This window comes from Lampris incognitus, chromosome 16 (assembly GCF_029633865.1).
Source record: "Lampris incognitus isolate fLamInc1 chromosome 16, fLamInc1.hap2, whole genome shotgun sequence".
Classification (NCBI taxonomy): Eukaryota; Metazoa; Chordata; class Actinopteri; order Lampriformes; family Lampridae; genus Lampris; species Lampris incognitus.
In genome coordinates, this window is record NC_079226.1 from 15218777 (window position 1) to 15239463 (window position 20687).

At 44.2% G+C, this 20687-nt stretch overlaps 1 protein-coding gene and 11 non-coding genes across 13 annotated transcripts in view; 11 read left to right on the forward strand and 1 right to left on the reverse strand.

Moving 5' to 3' along the window:
• arhgef10 (Rho guanine nucleotide exchange factor (GEF) 10) overlaps positions 1-20687 on the forward strand; it is a 117745-nt gene that overhangs the window by 32464 nt on the left and 64594 nt on the right. For both annotated transcript variants that reach the window (XM_056295277.1, XM_056295278.1), the window contains exons 3-5: positions 14527-14892; positions 18436-18780; positions 19915-19951. In XM_056295277.1, coding sequence (XP_056151252.1) covers positions 14527-14892; positions 18436-18780; positions 19915-19951 — 748 coding nt within the window. The remainder of the gene's footprint in view (positions 1-14526; positions 14893-18435; positions 18781-19914; positions 19952-20687) is intronic.
• Positions 52-125, forward strand: trnai-aau (transfer RNA isoleucine (anticodon AAU)). The gene has a single exon. It is a non-coding gene; the product is annotated as a tRNA-Ile (tRNA).
• Positions 1111-1184, forward strand: trnai-aau (transfer RNA isoleucine (anticodon AAU)). Its single transcript has one exon. It is a non-coding gene; the product is annotated as a tRNA-Ile (tRNA).
• trnat-ugu (transfer RNA threonine (anticodon UGU)) lies at positions 1904-1977 on the forward strand. Its single transcript has one exon. It is a non-coding gene; the product is annotated as a tRNA-Thr (tRNA).
• trnai-aau (transfer RNA isoleucine (anticodon AAU)) lies at positions 2384-2457 on the forward strand. Its single transcript has one exon. It is a non-coding gene; the product is annotated as a tRNA-Ile (tRNA).
• Positions 2944-3017, forward strand: trnai-aau (transfer RNA isoleucine (anticodon AAU)). The gene has a single exon. It is a non-coding gene; the product is annotated as a tRNA-Ile (tRNA).
• Positions 4591-4664, forward strand: trnai-aau (transfer RNA isoleucine (anticodon AAU)). Its single transcript has one exon. It is a non-coding gene; the product is annotated as a tRNA-Ile (tRNA).
• trnai-aau (transfer RNA isoleucine (anticodon AAU)) lies at positions 6052-6125 on the forward strand. Its single transcript has one exon. It is a non-coding gene; the product is annotated as a tRNA-Ile (tRNA).
• On the forward strand, positions 6531-6604 carry trnai-aau (transfer RNA isoleucine (anticodon AAU)). Its single transcript has one exon. It is a non-coding gene; the product is annotated as a tRNA-Ile (tRNA).
• On the forward strand, positions 8136-8209 carry trnai-aau (transfer RNA isoleucine (anticodon AAU)). The gene has a single exon. It is a non-coding gene; the product is annotated as a tRNA-Ile (tRNA).
• trnai-aau (transfer RNA isoleucine (anticodon AAU)) lies at positions 9745-9818 on the forward strand. Its single transcript has one exon. It is a non-coding gene; the product is annotated as a tRNA-Ile (tRNA).
• Positions 12822-12894, reverse strand: trnaf-gaa (transfer RNA phenylalanine (anticodon GAA)). Its single transcript has one exon. It is a non-coding gene; the product is annotated as a tRNA-Phe (tRNA).

The following is a 20687-nucleotide window of genomic DNA, read 5'->3' on the forward strand; positions in this document are numbered from 1 at the left end:
AATGCTGTATAATGTCACCATCTATGAGCAATGATCGTCATCTATTTCAGGGGCTGGTTAGCTCAGTTGGTTAGAGCGTGGTGCTAATAACGCCAAGGTCGCGGGTTCGATCCCCGTACTGGCCACAGTACTTCAGAAGTGCATGACCCCTGCCTCCTTCAGTGCTCGCCAGCGGGTGAAAGCCAACCACAGATTTGCTCATTTTGGAACGAGCTTTGTCTGCATGGTGTTTTGCCTTGCTATATTTGTGTCTCTTTGGTGCTGTGTCCCCATTTTTCTCCCCAACTGTACTCCAGGCGCTAGTGCAGCGACCAGGACAAATACCCACATCCAGCTTCCCATGCACAGACATGGACAATGGCGTCTGTAGGGACGCCCGGCCAAGCAGGAGGTAACACAGGGATCCGAACCCGCGATCCCCCTGTTGGTAGGCAACAGAATCGAACGTTATGCTACCTGCGTTCCATCACCTCGCTATATTTGTGTATCTTCGATGCTGTGTCTGCCATTTTTATAGCTCATTTTTTCCGTTTGCTAATATTGCATAATTTGGGTCAGATTTTTAGCTGCTTAGATTTCACGTTAAAATTGACCCAATGTATTTAGAGACAGTCCAGGCTTCCAGTTACAGTTGATGCTGAATAATTTCACCATCTATGAGCAATGATTGTCGTGTAGCTCAGGGGCCAGTTAGCTCAGTTGGTTAGAGCGTGGTGCTATTAATGCCAAGGTCGGGGATTCGATACCCATCCTGGCCACAGTACTTCTGTCAAGATCCTTGATGACAGGGCTCCCATATGTTCTGGACAACCTCAAACTTAATAAACTAAACCGAGAGCAGATTCGCTCGTTTTAGAATGAGCTTTGTCTGCATGGGATTTCACTTCATTCAGTTGAGTTTATTGAAGTTTGTAGAGTTAAGTCAGGAAATTGTATTTTCGCCTGCTGAAGTGGCATATTTTTAACGTTTTTTGCGTGTGCTAATATTGGATACTTTGAGTCGGATTTTCAGCTGCTTAGATTTTGCGTTAAACGTGACCTGGTATATTTAGACAGTCCAGACTTCCAGTTATAGACCCTCTATGAGCAATGATTGTCACATGTTTCTGGGGCCGGTTAGCTCAGTTGGTTAGAGCGTGGTGCTAATAACGCCAAGGTCGCGGTTTCGATCCCCGTACCGGCCGCAGTGCTTCTGTCTTGATGACGAGGCTCCCATATGTTCTGGACAACCTTAAACTTTATAGACTAGCTTTCAACCTAGAAAATGATTCAGAACCATATACATAACATTGAATGTTGACGCCAGAATTGCACGCCCCCTACACGTATCTGCCAGAACACATCCCACTGTACAGGCCAACTCCGCATCGTGCTTCCTTCCCATCCACTCCTTCAGTGCTCCCCAGCAGGTGAAAGCCAACCACAGATTCGCTCCTATTAGAATGAGCTTTGCCTGCATGGCGTTTTGCCTTGCTTTATTTGTGTCACTTCAGTGCTGTGTCTGTCAATTTCATATTGTGCTCTTGGATGCATGCTTATGACCTCGATCTGACATCTGGTCTCGATGTTTTTATAGTCATGCTGCCCAAAGTTAAACACCCACAAACGTCCAGTACACATCAAAATAAGAAAGTACAGGCAGAGGTCTGGGTCTCTGCAGATACAGACATCGCCACACAGATCTTGTACGTCATAAGTGATTATTAAGAGGGATATTTTTTGTATGTCTCCCATGTATTGATTTTTAGGAAAATCCTACATCCTCTACCTTTAAGAGATCAGAAATTAACTGTCTTTGAGGCAAAGCTCATATCGGTGAATCATAGGAGCGCTAACTGTTCCACATGGCTGTGCTATTGGCAAGCTGAGTTGGAAGGATGGGAAGGGTTTTTTTACCTGAGTGGGCTTGTTAGCTCAGTTGGTTAGAGCATGGTGCTTGTAATGCCAAGATCGCGGATTAGATTCCCGTACTGGCCACAGTACTTCTGTGATGACCTTTCATGATAGGGCTCAGGGATGTTCTGGACAACCTGGAAATCTATAGAAAACCTTTCAACCTAGAAAATGATGCTTATCCACAATTTTTAACTAGTTTTTCTCCTAGAACATGAAAGAAAGACTTGATCAAATATCCTGGAAATATTATTGAGGTCATTGAAGTTTATAATGTTCGGTCATGAAATTGTATTTTTACCTGTTGAGATGGCATGTTTTAAGCATTTTTTGTTTTTTCGCATGCTAATATTGCAAACTTGGAGCCAGGTTTTTAGCTGCTTAGATTTCACGTTAAAAGTGGTTTGGTATATTTAGAAACAGTCCAGCTTTCCAAGTTAATGTTGAATGATGTCACCCTCTATGAGTAATGGTTGTTACGTGTCTCAGGAGCCGGTTAGCTCAGTTGGTTAGAGCATGGTGCTAATAACGCCAAGGTCGTGGGTTCGAGCCCCGTACTGGCCACAGTACTTCTGTCATGATCTTTGATGAAAGGGTACCCATACGTTCTTGAAAATTTAGAAATTTATAGACTACCTTAAGCCTAGAAAATTATACAAAACCTCAACGACACCAGAATTGCACGCCCCCTGACCGTACTTACCAGAACACATCCCAGTCCACAGGCCAACTTCGCATGGTGCTTCCTTCCCATCCTCTCCTTCAGTGCTCGCCAGCGGGTGAAAGACAACCCCAGATTCACTCATTTTGAACGAGTTGTGCCTGCTTGGCGTTTCGCCTTGCTATTTTTGTATTTTTTTCGCCGTTTTTCCGATATATTTAGAGACAGTCCAGGCTTCCAGTTACAGTTAACGCTGAATAATTTCACCATGAGCAACGATTGTCATTTATCTCAGGGGCCAGTTAGCTCAGTTGGTAAGTTGGCTTCCACTTATAGTTAATGCTGAATAATGTCACCATCTATGTGCAATGATTGTTGTGCGTTTCAGGGGCCGGTTAGCTCAGTTGGTTAGAGCGTGGTGCTAATAACGCCAAGGTCGTGGGTTCGATCCCCATACTGGCCACAGTATCTCTGTTATGATCTTTGATGACAGGGCTCCCATATGTTCTGGACAACTTTAAACTTAATAAACCAGCTTTCACCCTAGAAAATTACGCACAATCTTATACACAACATTCAAATTTGGCCCTGCCTGAAGCGCACGCCCCTTGACCGTTCTTGCCAGAACAAATCTCAGTGTAGAGGCCGATTATGCATCGTGCTTCCTCTCCCTCAGTGCTAGCCAGTGGTTGAAAGTCAACCGCAGATTAGCTCGTTTTGGAACGCACTTTGTCTGCATGGTGTTTTGCCTTGCTATATTTGCATGTCTTCGGTGCTGGGTCCTTCAATTTAATAGCATCCTCTTGGATGCATGCTTACTATCTCGATATGGCATTGGTATGTTTTTAGTCATGCTGCCCTTAGGTAAACGCCCAGAAACGTCCAGTACACAGCAAAATTAGTAAAATAAGAAAGTACAGGCAGAGGTCAGGGTCTCTGCAGATACAGACACCGCCACACATGTCTAGTGGGTCATAAGTGATGATTGAGAGGAATACTTTTTGTACGTGTCTATGCATTGATTTTTAGGAAAATCCTACTCCTTCTACCTTTAAGAGATCAGAAATGAACGCGTACCCCCTTGTGGACAGCTATAGTTACTATTTCAATTTACCACTATTTCAATTTACCTTAAACAGGATCCTGAGTTCTCAGCGGTTGGTGTTTAGTTGGCTAAATGTAAATTATAAACATCAGAATAATAGTAATAATAATGGCAATTCTAAAACACAACACTGTTGTTACACTGACTTTACGTGTGTTTTGAAGTACTTTTAACGTCATCTTTGCAACTGTAAATGGCGAAATTATAGCGAGCAGAAACGCCGCACTTTTCCCCAAGAAATCCCAAAACAAAGAGGAAGTCAAGCCAGCGGGAACCTGACAAGTGCATTTTACAATGAAATGCTCGCTACCCCGCTTGGATACATCCCCCACGATTTCCCAGAGAAAGGTGCCCACTCATAATGTGAAAACCCAAATGAAACATTAATCATTTACAATGTTTTATGAGGACATACTAACACATATTAACAACACTGAGGGAACACAGGAACCATGAAAACAAAAAATGCTAACCTGTGTCTTTCAGAATAAAAGCTTGTGTTTCAACCCATACAACATTCTCCGAAGTATACCATGCCCTGTTCATAATACAACGCAACATCACACTACTACACATGCTTACGATCTCGATCTGGCATGTGATTGCTACTTTTTTATAGTCCTGCTGCCCAAAGGTAAACACCCGGTAACGTCCAATACACAGCAAAATAAGAAAATACAGGCAGAGGTCAAGGTCTCTGCAGGTACAGACACCGCCACACAGGTCTAGTAGGTCATAAGTGAAGATTGAGAGGGATGATTTTTGTGTGTGTCTACGCCTTGATTTTTAGGAAAATCCTACTCTTTCTACCTTTAAGAGATCAGAAATGAACTGTCTCCAAGGCAAAGCTCAATCACAGGCGCTATAACTGTTCGATATGGCCGTGCTATCTGTAAAGTGACTTGGAAGGATGGGAGGGTTTTCTCACATGGGCCGGTTAGCTCAGTTGGTTAGAGCGTGGTGCTAATAACGCCAAGGTCGCGGGTTCGATCCCCGTACTGGCCATAGTATTTCTTTCACGATCTTTTCAAGATAGGGCTCAGGTATGTTCTGGACAACATGGAAATTTATTTTAAAAAAAAAGCTTTCAACCTAGAAAATGATGCATATCTCCATAGTTTGAAACTAGTTTCCCACCTGGAAAATTAAAGACTTGATCAAATATCCGGGAAATATTATTGAGTTCGTTGAAGTTTGCAAAGTTAACTCATGAAATTGTATTTTTACCTGCTGAGGTGGAATATCTTTGGCATTTTTTCCGTGTGTTAATATTGCGTACTTTTAGACGGATTTTTAGCTGCTTAGATTTCATGTTAAAATTGACCCGATATATTTAGAGACAGTCCAGTCTTCCAGTTATAGTTAATGCTGAATAATGGCACCGTCTATGAGCAATGATTGTCATCTATCTCAGGGGCCGGTTAGCTCAGTTTGTTAGAGCGTGGCGCTAATAACAGCAAGGTTATTAGCACCACACTCTTAACACCCCGTACTGGCCACAGTACTTCTGTACTGTGGCCAGTATGGGGTTAGAGCACCAGCCACAGTACAGAACGGGGTTAGAACAGGGTCCAGTACGGCCAAGTACAGAAGTACTGTGGCCAGTAGTTGGTTAGAGCATGGCGCTACTAACGCCAAGCGGTACAGGGGGGTTCGATCCCCGTACTGGCCACAGCAGTTCTGTCATGATCTTTGATGACAGGGCTCCCATATGTTCTGGACAACCTCAAACGTAACAAGCTAACTTTCACCCTAGAAAATGATGCACAATCTTATACACAACATTCAAAGTTGGCCCCACCTCAACGACACCAAAAGCGCATGCCCCCTGACCGTACTTGCCAGAACACATCTCAGTGTAGAGGCCGACTCCGTATCGTGCTTCCTTCCCATCCTCTCCTTCAGTGCTCATCCAGCGGATGATAGCCAACCGCAGATTCGCTCGTTTTGGAACGAGCTTTGTTTGCATGGCGTTTCGCCTGGCTATATTTGCATCTCTTCGGTGCTGTGTCCATCAAGTTCATAGCGTCCTCTTGGATGCATGCTTAGTATCTCGATCTGGCATCTGGTCATGTTGCCCAAAGGTAAACGCCCAGAAACGTCAAGTACACAGCAAAATAAGTAAAATAAGAAAGTACAGGCAGAGGTCAGGGTCTCTGCAGATACAGACACCGCCACACAGGTCTAGTCTAAGTGTTGATTGAGAGGGATAATTTTTGTATGTGTCTATGCATTGATTTTTAGAAAATCCTACTCCCTCTACCTTTAAGAGATCCAAAATGAACTGTCTTTGAGGCAAAGCGCCTATTGGTAATTCACAGGAGCTTTAACTCTTCCATGTGGCCGTGCTATCGACAAACTGAGTTGGAAGAATGGAAGGGGGCCTTTGCGGGGCCGGTTAGCTCAGTTGGTTAGACTGTGGTGCTAATAACCCCAAGGTTGTGGGTTCGATCCCCGTACTTGCCACAGTATTTCTGTGACCTTTCACGATAGGGCTCAAGTATGTTCTAGAAATCTATAGAAAACCATTCAACCTTGAAGATAATGCATGTCTGGAGTTTTAAACTGTTTTTCCACCTGGAAAATTAAAGAATTGTATCAAATATCCTGGAAATATTATTGAGTTCATTGAAGTTTGTAAAGTTAGGTTATGAAATTGTATTTTTACCTGTTGAGATGGCATATTTTTAGCATTTTATTTTGGGGGGGGGGGGTTTGCATGCTAATATTGCATACTTTGAGCCAGATTTTTAGCTTCTTAAATTTCACATAAAAATGATTTGGTATATTTAGAGACAGTCCAGGGTTCCAGTTATAGTTAGTGTTGAATAATGTCATCATCTATGAGCAATGATTGTCGTGTGTCTCAGGGGCCGGTTAGCTCAGTTGGTTAGAGCGTGGTGCTAATAACGCCAAGGTCGCGGGTTCGATCCCCGTACTGGCCACAGTGTTTCTGTCATGATATTTGATGACAGGGCTCCCATATGTTCTGGACAACCTTTATGGACTAGCTTTCATCCTAGAAAATGATACACAACGTTGAACCCGCTTCAACAACACCAGAAGTGCACGCCCCCTGCCCGTGCTTGCCAGAACATATCCCAGTGTACAGGCCAACTCTGCATCGTGCTTCCTTCCCATCCCCTCCTTCAGTGCTCCCTCTACCTTTAAGAGATCAGAAATTAACTGTCTTTGAGGCAAATCACAGGAGCGCTAGCGGTTCCACATGGCTGTGCTATGGTAAGTTGAGTTGGACGGATGGGAGGTGCTTCTCTGAGGGGGCCGGTTAGTTCAGTTGCTTAGCATGTGGTGCTAATAATGCCAAGGTTGCGCGTGCAGTACCCATACTGGACACAGTACTTCTGTCATGAACTTTTCATGATAGGGCTCAGGTATGTTCTGGAAAACCTGGAAATCTATAGAAAAGCTTTTTAGGAAAATCATACACCTTCTACCTTTAAGAGATCAGAAATGAACTGTCTTTGAGGCAAAGCTCCTATTGATAAATCACAGGAGTGCAAACTGTTCCACATGGCCGTGCTATCGGCACGCTGAGTTGGAAGGATGGGAGTATTTCTGTCGTGATCTTGTATGACAGGGCCCCCATATGTTGTGTACAGTCTCAAACTTTATAGACTAGCTTTTGACCTAGAAAATTATACACAACCTTCTACACAACATTGAAAGTTTGCCCCTCCTCCCTGCTTCAATGACATCAGAAGCGCACACCCCTGACTGTACTTGCCAGAACACATCCCAGTGTACAGGCCAGCTCCGCATCGCTCTTCAATCCCAAGCCAACCCCTGATTCGTCTTGTTTTTGGAACGAGCTTTGTCTGCTTGGCATTTTGCCTCACTATTTTTTTTATTTTTTTCCCGAATTTTTCTCCCCAATTGCACCCGAGGCGCTAGCGCAGTGACCAGGACCCATACCCACATCCAGCCTCCCACCTACAGACACGGCCAATTGTGTATCTATGGATGCCCAAACAAGCCGGATGTAACAGAGGGATTCAAACCAGCGATCCTTGTGTTCGTAGGCAGCAGAATAGACCGCTACCTGGACGCCCTCGCCTTGCTGCATCTCTTCGGTTATGTGTCTGCCATTTTCATAGCATCCTCTTGGATGCATGCTTATGATCTCGATCTGACATCTGGTCACTACGTAAATACCCAGGAACGTCCCGTATTCAGCGAAATAAGATAGATAAGAAAGAACAGGCAGAGGTCAGGCACTCTGCTGATACAGACACCGCCACACATGCCTAATTGGTCATAAGTGATTGGGCGGGATTATTTTTGTATGAGACTTTGCATTTATTTTTAGGAAAAGCCAACTTCTTCTGCCTCTAAGAGATCAGAAATGAACTGTCTCCAAGGCAATGCTCGTATCTGTAAATCACAGGTGCTCTAAGTGTTCCATACGGCCGTGCTATTGGCAAGTTGACTGGGAAGGATGGTAGCGTGTCTGACAGAGGCCGGTTAGCTCAGTTGGTTAGAGCGTGGTGCTAATAACGCCAAGGTCACGGGTTCGATCCCCGTACTGGCCATAATTCTTCTTTGATGACTTTTCATGACAGGTGTGCCATATGTTCTGGACTACCTGGACATTTAAAGACAAACTTTCTACCTAGAAAAAGATGCATTTCTGTTGTTTTAAACTAGTTTTTCACCTGGAAAATTAAAGACCATATCAAATATCCTGGAAACGTTATGACCATACAGGAGCAATAATTGTCGGCCGCTCTGATGGCCGAGCGGAATAAACCGCCATTCTTGCAATCCGCTCGTCATGTGGCTGGGAGGTTCGTATCCCAGACTCACCGTAACCGGTCACGGCCAGAGCGTCCACGGGGTAAGGCATTCATTAGGCCACCCTTACCCGAGGGATAGTGAGTGTAGATCGGTGTAGTGTTCGGGGATTCGTTCTCCAGCGACCCCTCTGGCCCATACGGGCGCCTGCAGCCAAGCAACCGAAAGCATTCTCCCTACGTCTCCCGCGCGGCCTGAAGGTAATGCGATCCATGCGAGGCTTCAGCGTGTGAAATAGCGAGAGCAGCCGACACGAGTTTGAAGGAAGCTGGTGTTACAACTATCCCCTTCCTGTGGAAACGTGAGCAAGGGGAGTTATTCGACAAGAGTTCCATCCATATGCCATTGGGTTAATCGGGTGGGATAAGGGGAAAAACTAGAAATAAATTAGAAAAAAAAAAGCATTGTCATGTATATCCAAGCAAAAGTCATAAAAGATGTCCTTGAAAATGATTTCCGGAAGAGTCTGTTTCACAGCGGCTTAGTGAGCCAGGAAATGTGTGGTTCAAGTGTCTGTGAGAAAGGGTCTGTACACAATGTCCAAAACAACCATGGTGACGATCAAGGTAGATGTTGGCTCATAGGAGCGCTGTGAAATCCCTCTGACGTGAGCGTGGGCCTTGGATCAGTATACCAGTGTGTTCATGTGTGGGAAAGTGGTGTTTTTTAAGGTAGAACAAGTAGGATTTGTCGGTTGCATTTTGTAAGCACAACATTCAAAGTTGGCCCCTCCTCCCCGGCTCAACGATACCAGAAGCGCTCCCTGCTGACCACACTTGCCAGAACACATCTAAGTCTACAGGCCAACTCATTACTCGCCAGCAGGTGAAAGCCAACCCCAGATTCTCTCTCATTTTGTAGCAAGCTTTGTCTGCTTGGTGTTTTGCCTCACTATATTTGCGTCTTTTCGGCGCTGTGTCGTCCGTTGTCATAGCTTCCTCTTGGACGCGAATCCGCTGCCCACAGGTTAACGCCTAGAAACGTCCCGTACACAGCAAAATAAGAAAAAAGAAGATACAGGCAGAGGTCAGGGTCTCTGCAGGTACAGACACCGCCACACACGCGTAGTGGGTCATAAATGATGATTGAGAGGGATTATTTTTGTATGATTTTTTTTTTAAGGGAAATCCCGCTCGTTCTACCTTTAATAGATCAGAAATGAACGGTCTTTGCGGCAGTGCTCCTGTTGGTAAATCACAGGAACTCTTAAGTGGGCCACATGGCCGTGCTATCAGCAAGCTGAGATAGGAGGGTGAGGAGAGCTTCTTTCAGGGGCCGGTTAGCTCAGTTGGTTAGAGCGTGGTGCTAATAACGCCAAGGTCGCGGGTTCGATCCCCGTACTGGCCACAGTAGACCCCTTATGACGGGGCTCTCCCACAAGCTGTCGACAACCTAGGAAATTTATGGACTTGCTTTCAAGCTTGAAAATGATACATTTTCCATATTTTTTTAAACTAGTTTATCACCTGGAAAATGATGGACTTTATCAAATTTCCCTAGAAATATTGTTGAGTTCGTTGAAGTTTGTAAAGTTAGCTTATGACATTGTGTTTTTACCTGCTGAGATGGCATAATTCTATCATAATGTTGTGCTGAAACTGGACACTTTAAGCCGGATTTTTAGCTGCTTAGATTGCATGTTAAAAGTGACGCGGTTTATTTAGAGACAGTCTAGGCTTCCACATACAGTTAATGCTGAATAATGTCACCATCTATGAGTAACCATTGTCATGTATATCCAACATGACAATGGTTACTCAGAAGATGTCCTAGAAGATGAAATCCCAAAAAGAGCGGAGACCCTGAGTTAGCAAGATGCCTAATCTTGCGATAGCTAGTGAACAGTTTGTTAGCACGCTAATTGTCAATAATGACACTACTATGTTTAGATTAAATTGTCTTTATATCAAAAGGTTGTAGCGTGTATCACTAGACATAAGGCGTTAGATAGTGTAATACACTTGGTACGTATTTCTCACTCTGTTTGCTCTTTATCTCCCTCACTTACCGTACATTTCTACCCTCCTCTGTCCACCGTTATTTTACTTGTTGTAAACAAATCAGCCTTATTTTGCTATATATCAAATACAACATATAGGCTATTATATAATATTTGGTCTTTGTGATATTTGCATGAAATTTGCATATGAAACTGATCATTAGTTTCGGGAGTTATGCAGCAGTATTGTTTATAAGGGTAGGGATACCTGCAGTCAGTTGAGACTGACGAAGTCAATTGGACGAGTGATGAGACGTGTCTCCCAGGAAACCTTGTGTCCAGATGAACTGATTCACCTTCCTCTGATTTCCTTACCTGGATTATTGTGCGTGCATAAAGGCAACTCGAAAAAGTGTTGTTTTTTTCCCCAGTAAATTTAATCAGTGTCGTTCTGTAATGTGTTTCAGGATTTATGCTCGACTCGGCCCCATTGTGAGGCTTGCCTTATTTTTATCCTGGATATCATTAGAGTGCAATGTTTTTGGTTTATTTTTATCATCGAGCTATTTTAGGGTGGAAAATGGTCATGAGTAACTAACTAATAATATTGTTCTTGTCACGGATCTATGTTGTTGGTACAATACATAATTTATGATGTTTTGCCAATTGTTCCACCTGTGGGTCACGTCTGCCAGCTTATTATGGCCAGATGACTTCCTAGCGTATCAGTAAAGATGGACAGTGTGTGTAAACAGCACATTCCTGTCCTCTGCCGCTCTACAGTGTGTGGGCAGAGGAACGAGGGAGTGAGGAGAAAATGTGCTGTGCTGCTGTGAATACCGGACAATGTGCCTCAGTATTAGGTTGAATACTGCTTGCAGCAACACACACACACATTGCACACGCACACACACACACACACACACACACACACACACACACACACACAAACACACACACGTAGAGAGCCTCGGGGATAGACACAAGCCAGAGAAATGCTTTTCCTCTAGCTGGCCAGCCCCTTGCTTTGTTGCCAGAGCAGTGCTGGAGCAGATCGTAACCCGGTGACTCATTGAGCAGAGCGTTGTGAGACGGAGCGGGCAGGGATCCATGGGAACAGAATCCATATTGTCATTATGAATTGACAATTAGGCAACCCGACTCAACACTGTGTGTGTGTGTGTGTGTGTGTGCTGTAAGGTCAGTATCCAGTACAGACTGTATCATTAAACTACAACCATGCATACTCACAACACGGCCAGCTGTCGATGAATTTGTCAATGCTCGTGGTGGATGCAGTATCGGACGGCCAACAGTAACACGTCATCCAATCAAGTGCGGTTTGATTTGATCAAACACTTACTTCTTTTTTCTTTTTTTTGGCACATAGTGTTTCACATTGAAGCTACAGAGGAGGGAAGTGCATATTGGGGTAATGGGTAAAAAAAAAAAATTTCATCCCACTGTTCCACTTTGCAACAGAGAAATAGCAACCGGCTGTTTGTGCCTTATCTCTGCCCCACATTGTTTATTTTTACCACAGATGGCAAGTGAGTGAGATAACATCTCTTTCCCAATTTGCTCTCTCTGCTCCAGCACCTTTTGTGAGAAGTGCAGATGGACGTAGGGTTGAGGTGTCAACCTACAGCGGTAGTCACAAACCGTTCCTTCACAAACTCCCTGCAGGGTGAAATAGCTACGTGCCAAAGCCTGGAGGGGTTGTATTGGTGGTTGAGGGCAGCTTGCTTTGCTTTAGCAGTGTGCAGAGTCCTTCAGGAGGCTAAAGGGAGGGTCTCTGAGTTGGACGACTCGGTCACAGTTAGTGGGGCTGTTCTGACCTCAGGGGACAACAGGAGGGCTCTCTGACAGTGGAGGTGATTCATGGCGCGGTGAGTGTGAATTACATGTCAAACAGCGACATGAATGCCGGGGCGGGGGTTCGACTGGGTCAAGCAGAAAGCGGTCCCAGATGTGAAATGTGAGAACTAGAGCCTAAACCTATTTTTAAGGGCTAATTAATGATTATTTTCATAATAGATCACGCCAGTAATTACTTTTTCAATTAACTGTTTATTCTGTTAAAAGTTAAAAATACCGATGAACGGCCATCGTACATTTTTTGCTGATGTCGTCTAACAAACAGCCAAAAAACAAATAAAACTCAATTATTAATTTCTTAATGGTATAAATCAGAGGGAGGCAAGCAAATCTTCACATTTATGAAGCTGAAACCAGAAACTGTTTAGTGTTTATAACTGATGAATGAGTCAAACAATTAATCGACTACCAAAATTGTGATCGATTAATGAATTGATCAATGGACTAATCATTGCAGCGCTGCTATTTTATGATTTGTTATGGTTTAAGTGGAATGTGACCTTTGGCAAAGGATTTCCTCAGTGGGGTCAAAATGCCGAAACCCGGGATCGAACCAGGGACCTTTAGATCTTCAGTCTAACGCTCTCCCAACTGAGCTATTTCGGCGTGGAGTCTGGGGTCCCTCATTAACCTATTAGTCAAAGAGCAGAGCGCAAAGCAAACCTGATGGTTTGTGTTTTCTTTGGGAAACCTGTCAGGATATGAGAGTGAAGGTTCAGCCTGTAAGCTAGCACAATCGAGTTTTGACCACAGACGCGAAGCTTCCTGTGTGAGGAATCCATAGAATGCTTAAAAGCATAAGTTTTCCCAGAAGGAAAGCCTCACAGAGACTGAATATCATCCTCACGTAGGGGGGACTGTCCTCTTACCAGCCTGGATTCAATAGGAAATCCAATAACGGCGCAGGAAAGAAGTGCAAGGTGGAATGGCTTGAATGGAGAGCATTTCCTTCATTCAAGGAATTGGGTTCTGGTTGAGCTTATCCCTCCGTGAACTCTGCTTGAATGATTAACGGACATTTTACATAACAGTTTGCCGATAGCTCTTTCATTCTGCTCAGCTGTTGTGTTGTTTGTTTTCACCAGTGACTAAAGCTCACAATAACATCAGCACATCCTGATCATCAACACATCATGACGTGTCTGTGCATTCCTTTCTCTCTTGCTCCCTCTCTCTCTCTCTCTCTCTACCTCTCTCGCTCCCTCTCCCTGTCTCTCGCTTCCTCTCTGTCTCTCTCTCTCTCTCTCTGCCTCTCTCGCTCCCTCTCCCCGTCTCTCGCTTCCTCTCTCTCTCGCTGTCTCTCCCTCGCTCTCTCTCTCCATTGAACTGGATTCAGTTTAGCCAATAGTCCATTCATTTCCTACAGCTGTGCTGGAAAATAAAGGGGGATGTGAGACAGTATTCCTGGTCACTGGAGGGAGTGACAGCCCTGTTTCCTGCTGGCCTAATTTGTAGTGTGGAAACTGGAAAGACATTTTTTTTTCCTATGTTCCCTTCCTGTCTGTATCCAAGTGAGCGCTCTAATGTGAACCTGTTATCTTTGAACACTAACTAGAGAGTTTAGATCTCCCCTCTCCCCCCGGTTTCGGTGCTAAGCCTTGATGTGAAAGTAGGATAGAAAACGACATTACTGCAGTTGTAGACCCCACCCTTAATTACAAGTCTGCCGCTACCACCCATGGCGTGTCTGTAAAACCAGGCCAGGAACATCATGTGGTGATAAACTGGAATCAAACTGGTAATCCAGGCTAATGTCTACCTCACTCTACCCTGCAGTTTAAAATAGAAAGGAAAAGCCACTATTCTGAAAACATGAATTCATATTTTGCGGCTGCTGCCATTTTGGATTTCTGTCTTTCAAGGTCCTTCTCTTGTGTATTCAGTCTCCGTTTGTGGAGGCCGGCAGCAGTTTTAAATGCACACTTTTACATCTCTACATCGAGCACTTTTTCCCGGTCTCTCCCTAATCCCTCACACTGTCTCGGGGCTGGGAATTGGCAAGGACCTCCCGATTCAGTATTGCATAATTTGAGTGCTGATTCGATACATGCTGCAATTTTTCCACCATCACAATATTACCAATATTTTGTTCAATGTTTTGTTTTCTTTAAGGCTCCATCCCAAATCATCACCAGTAAAATATGACAACTTTTAAGATCCATGTGTTACAAAAGGTTAAAACATGAATATGTGTCCCTGAGTAAACATTCAAAAAATTCGAATTCTTTCTGTGTTCAGTATTGGCAGGTGAGGTCCCGTTTGCCGATGAAGACGAGGGGGAGGCCTTTGACTTCGACGACAGCGGCGATGAGATCCCCGAGGCTGACCGCCCTCCCCCGACCCTGCCGGCTCCTCTAGCCCCCAACGACGGGACTCATGCCCAGGTCAACCCTGTGACCTACCCCCCAGCGGGTCAGCCCCCCAAACTGGACCCCCCAGCGACCCCCCTCACAGTTGACAGTGCCGCGTCATCCGCAGACACAACAGTTGCCATGGAAACGACCTCCACAACAGGTGGTACAAGTGGAGAAGGAGAGGCAGCACCTGCTGCCAAGGACACAGATTTCCCCTTACCACCTCCTCCTCCTCCTGAGGGTGACACCGGTAAGACACGTTTGTGGCCAAAAAACTACTGAATATTGATTTTTGGCCCTAGGGCTTTGCCTCTCACTCTTCTCACCTTTCCCTGCTTTGTTGGGTGGGTCTCCCTTCAATATGTTATATAGGATCATGTGTTTCAAAAGGATTCAGTTTTGCTCCAGATGTACCTGACTGTTATTTTCTGAGGAATGCTAGCGGCTGAAATTGTAGTAACACGACCCCACATGCAGTCTATTTATGTGGCCTTCTTAGACAGCATTATTTTCCTTTTTATTTTCTCTACGGTCTCCTGTTGTCATATAGATAGATTTTGTCTAATGCAAATCCAGTTCCCTCACCTCAGGTGTGTTACTCGTGTATTTTCTGACACTAGATACTTGGGGGGAGTGTCACTCAGTGTTGTGACACTTGCAGGCTGGGCTCTGTTTATTTTCAGCCATTCACCCTCCTTGAAGCAAGATCCAACAACTTTCTGCACACACTTCTACATACACTCCACGCTATCCTGCACTTACTGGCGTGCGCTAGCAAAAACATCCAGTAAATGTTAGTATGACTGAGAAAAGACGAGAGAGTTTCTAGCACACAGTAAAAAACTGAGTGTTAATTTAACTCTGAGAGTGTACAAATGGACCCGAAAGGATCCATTTGTACACTCTCTGAGTTAAATTAACACTCAGGAAGTTAAATTAACACTCTGGATTTTACCGTGCACCAAATTAAAACTAGCCAATAGTACATTCACATTCTTCTAAAGATGCTTGGCCGTTATTGGCTGTCAATCAAATCAAACTCCCGCTCCTCACAAAATACCACCTGACTATTAAGAGTAATTCAGATATATGTCAAATTGCAGAAAAATAAACTAAATACGTAATAAAGAAATAATAAATGGATAACCATCCATCCATCCATAATCCAAACCGCTCCATCACAGGGCCGAAACAAACACGTACATTCACACCTAGGGACAATTTAGTACAGCCGATTCACCTGACCTACATGTTTTTGGACTGTGGGAGGAAACCAGAGCACCCGGAGGAAACCCACGCAGACACAGGGAAAACAAGCAAACTCCACACAGAGGATGACCCGGGACGACCCCCCCCCAAGGTTGGACTACCCCGGGGCTCGAACTCAGGTTCTTGCTGTGAGGCAATCACGCTAACCATTGCACCAAATTAATAATATACTAAATACTAAATAAACAATAACAAATAAATAAATAAAATAACGAATAGAAAAATACTCTAAATGCCACTTCATTGGACATTTGGTGTGAGAGATGATGTTCAAGAGTAAAGCCAGTAATAGATTTACTTCATTGGGTTACTGTAATGTAGCGAATAGGCAGTTATGCAGTTTGAACAAGTGCACATTATATAAGCGCGCACAAACCCCACTTTGTTCTTGCAGTGTATCAAAGTGTTATGTCCTCAAATTCAGGTTTACAAAAATTTACCACCCTCAAGTTTCCCAACATCAGTAAAGGTTCAGAAAAGGGTGTATTTTTTCACTATTGCATTTTCTTTCCTTGTGATTTGTTTCAAACGCTTGAAAAACAAACGCCCTAAAAAACAACACGATGAAAAACACAACTCCATGTACAGTAAGTGTGGAAGTTAATGAGTCCGGAACGCTTACAATCTCTTCCCCGTTGTGCTTTCTAACTATCTTTCTTCTGCCTTCTCCTCGCTTTTCAGCCTTTCTTTTGCTGCAACACGGTTTCTCCCACACATACCACACTAACTCCAGCGCCTCCCCTTCCCTGTCAACACTGGCAGGAGGTCAGAGGGCAAAGGTCAGACTCAAGCGAAGTCAACGAGAGCGTGGTGCTGTTAACTTGATTCCTGTACGGAGTCGCTCACGGCATTATTGGCGTGTGCTCATATTTTAAGTCACTGTCTAAACAAGACCTGGCCTGTCAGAAGACACATGTTTTACCACACAAAATGACAAACCAAACTTTAGCCCCTCAACTACAAGGCTAAAGCTCCTCATGTCAGCTGTTTGCCCACGCCACTTCCTGTTTCCCCACTTTCTAAAGCATGGGCTTTTACTAAAAGTGCGGTGTGTGTGTGTGTGTGTGTGTTTATACTTCTGTCTTTGTGAGGACCAATTTGGGTTTTTAAGAGTGAGGACATTTTTGCAAAGTGAAGACATTTTGGCCGGTCCCAACTTCTTTAAGGGTCTATTTCAGGGTTAGGATTGAGGTTTCGAGTCCAGGTTAGGATTAGGTTAACATTTGGGTAAGGATTAAGGTTAGGCATGTTGTTCTGATGGCTAAGGTTAGGGTTAATAGCTAGGGAATTAATATAATCAACGAAGGGGTCCACACAGGGATAGAAGTATAAGAGTGTGTGTGTGTGTGTGTGTGTGTGTGTGGTTCTGGTAAACAGTGTGCTTGAGACAACAGCAGATGGGAGGAGTCAGGAGAAGCGAACCCCACGAGCTGAGATTTAAAGTGGAGGCAGAGGCATTTTCACGACCCACTGTAAAACAGACAGTCTGACTCTGACTACTAACTGTTGGACAGCTTTCAAGCTCGCTGCAGGAGTAATAACTCAACCTCATAGAAGACCTTGCCACCATTTGTCAATGGACATCTTCTTTCATTCTTAATCATCAACAAATGATCAGTCACAAAGTCATCAAATTTAGTGCTGAGAATCAGCAGGTATTTCATTATTCAGTATTAAAATGACAATAGTCATTCGATACGTATTGTGATTCATAAAATGTCACGATATTATGAATATTGCGATTCGATGTTACAATTTCTGAAGGCTCCACCCTCTCTTATCTACAATAAGAAATTAATACTACAATAATCCAAAGAAATTGTAAAGCGCAATGCGTATATTTTAAGCCTCGTGTGTTACAAAAGCCTAAAACATGTGTATGCTTCCTGGAGTCAAGTTTCAAACTGCTCAAAATTCACCCCCAAACATTCAGAGATGTAGGAATCAGCATCCATTTGTTGAGCTTCAACGTTACAATTTAGGGGAAATGCTGCAACATTAAAATCATCACAGCTTAGTATAGAGTTTTTGCACTGAATCAGTTCCAACCACCCTCAATAAGGACCTGGCTACCCCTGTTGCCACCCTACCAAGTTCTTACAAGATACCTTACAATTATAGGCCTTCTTCTTGTTTCCCAATATTTTATTACTGCACCACAGATTTGCCAGAAACTACCATAACTACCATAACTACCATAACATAAATACCGAAAGACTCGAGAGACTGAAAAATTGGCTTGAGCCCAATATTTTCACTTCTCAATTATTTTAAACAAGTTTCTTATTCTGTTATACCCAAATAGTCATTCATATTGATTTACCAAATTCAATCTCATGATCTGTTTGATTGCATTATACTCCACATTTTATCAACAATTTCAGTGTACCCTCCCACAAGTAACACCGTCCCCTCTTTGGCCACCTCATTCAATTGCAATGCTAATAATTATCGTGACGTCATGTTGCTAACACGTACTGTTTCTGAGGATCTTGAAGCCGCATCTGTTTTTATCTCTCACCAGGAAGTGAAGCCCAGGATGTGGCCAGTAGTGACCCTCCCCTTCCTCAGGCAACCCCGAGGACCATTTCCCAGGGCAAGGTCAACCCCTACTCTGTGATTGACATCACCCCCTTCCAGCCGGAGCAGCTGGAGCAGCAGTGCGGGCCCGCCCCTTTCCCTTCCTCCCCAGTTGAGCCCAAAGACTGTGAGGGGGAGGCCCAGGATACTCCCGCCAGCCCTGGCGGCATCACCTCAGGCTACTCAGTCCCCGTACCCTGTGGCTATGCCACCCCCTCCGGAGTGCCCCTCATCACACCGGCCTACACCACACCAGTTATCATCAGACACCTCTCCATGGACGAGGACGGTAAGATAATAGAGCTCACCCGACACATGGTGGGTATCCCAGAAATGCTTTAAACAGTAAAGGCTGTGGTGGTTTGAAGATTCACAGTAAAGTTGTATGTATATCTGATTTGAGCATGTGATAAAGCTGCCATCGTCAGAAATGCCCAGGGAAACAAATTGTTAGTTGAAAGTCTTGCTTCTTCTCATTTGATAAGAAGCACACACACACACACACACACACACACACACACACACACACACACACACACACACACAGACCTTGAGCTGTGAGGCAATGACACATGAATGTTCTCTCAGCTCCTTTTTTTCTCTCCTTTCCTCTCTCCTGCATTCCTTTTCATCCTAAAGCTTTGCCACAAAAGAAAGGGCTAAATTTAGCCTTACCCAAAAGCTCTGTGTTGGCTGTGAGGATTTTCCTGTTTTCCCTGAAATCCTACAGTAGCCATTTCCAAGTCTGTGGCTTAGCACACCAAGGACCAAATTACACTCTAATTATCTTAGCAAGGTCAAAAAGTGCTGAGCTGTTTTAATATGGACTTTTGGAAAGTCACAGACATGTCACACAACGTGCAAAGCACTTTTCAGATGGCTGCAAATGTTAATCTCCACGGGGAAATTCCTCCTCTGCATTAACCCATCCTAGCTGTGGAGCTAGGTGCAGTGGGCAGCCGCCGCGCCGCGCCCGGGGACCAACTCCAGTTCTTTTTGCCATGTCTCGGTCAGAGGCACAGACAGGAGTAGGCGGCAACCCATGCCGACACAGGGAGAGCATGCAAACTCCACACAGAAAGGATCTGGGGCTGCCCGGGGTTCAAACGCAGAACTTTCTTGCTGTGAGGCAACAGTGCTAACAACTGGGCCACCAAGCATGTTTCATCCTAGAAATATTTGGCCATGATACGACATACAAGGCCATTTTGATGCAGGGTCCATGGTTCAAGGAAAATTACAGGTTGTCTTCGCGGAGAGTTCATGCGGGGTACACGTGTCAAGTGAAATTTATAATGGCACATTTACAAACACCCAGCCTACCAAGTCTGATTGGCATGTTCACTGACACCTGGTGGTAGATTAGAAGTATTACCAGTCTTCTCTCTGCATTAACCCCCTTACCTCTTCCTTCTCCCTTCAGTTACCGTGGTTGGGACAAGCAACATCTGTGCTGACAGGTGCGTCAAATACTACGGACATAACATTTTCATATGTGTTGGACATTTTACAGTAGTGAATTCAAGCTCAGCTATGCAACAGTGCATAACAGAACATTTATTTCCATTAAGTGTACACTACCGTTCAAAAGTTTGGGATCACCCAAACAATTTTGTGTTTTCCATGAAAAGTCACACTTATTCACCACCATATGTTGTGAAATGAATAGAAAATAGAGTCAAGACATTGACAAGGTTAGAAATAATGATTTGTATTTGAAATAAGATTTTTTTTACATCAAACTTTGCTTTCGTCAAAGAATCCTCCATTTGCAGCAATTACAGCATTGCAGACCTTTGGCATTCTAGCTGTTAATTTGTTGAGGTAATCTGGAGAAATTGCACCCCACGCTTCCAGAAGCAGCTCCCACAAGTTGGATTGGTTGGATGGGCACTTCTTTGAGCAGATTGAGTCTCTGGAGCATCACATTTGTGGGGTCAATTAAACGCTCAAAATGGCCAGAAAAAGAGAACTTTCATCTGAAACTCGACAGTCTATTCTTGTTCTTAGAAATGAAGGCTATTCCATGCGAGAAATTGCTAAGAAATTGAAGATTTCCTACACCGGTGTGTACTACTCCCTTCAGAGGACAGCACAAACAGGCTCTAACCAGAGTAGAAAAAGAAGTGGGAGGCCGCGTTGCACAACTGAGCAAGAAGATAAGTACATTAGAGTCTCTAGTTTGAGAAACAGACG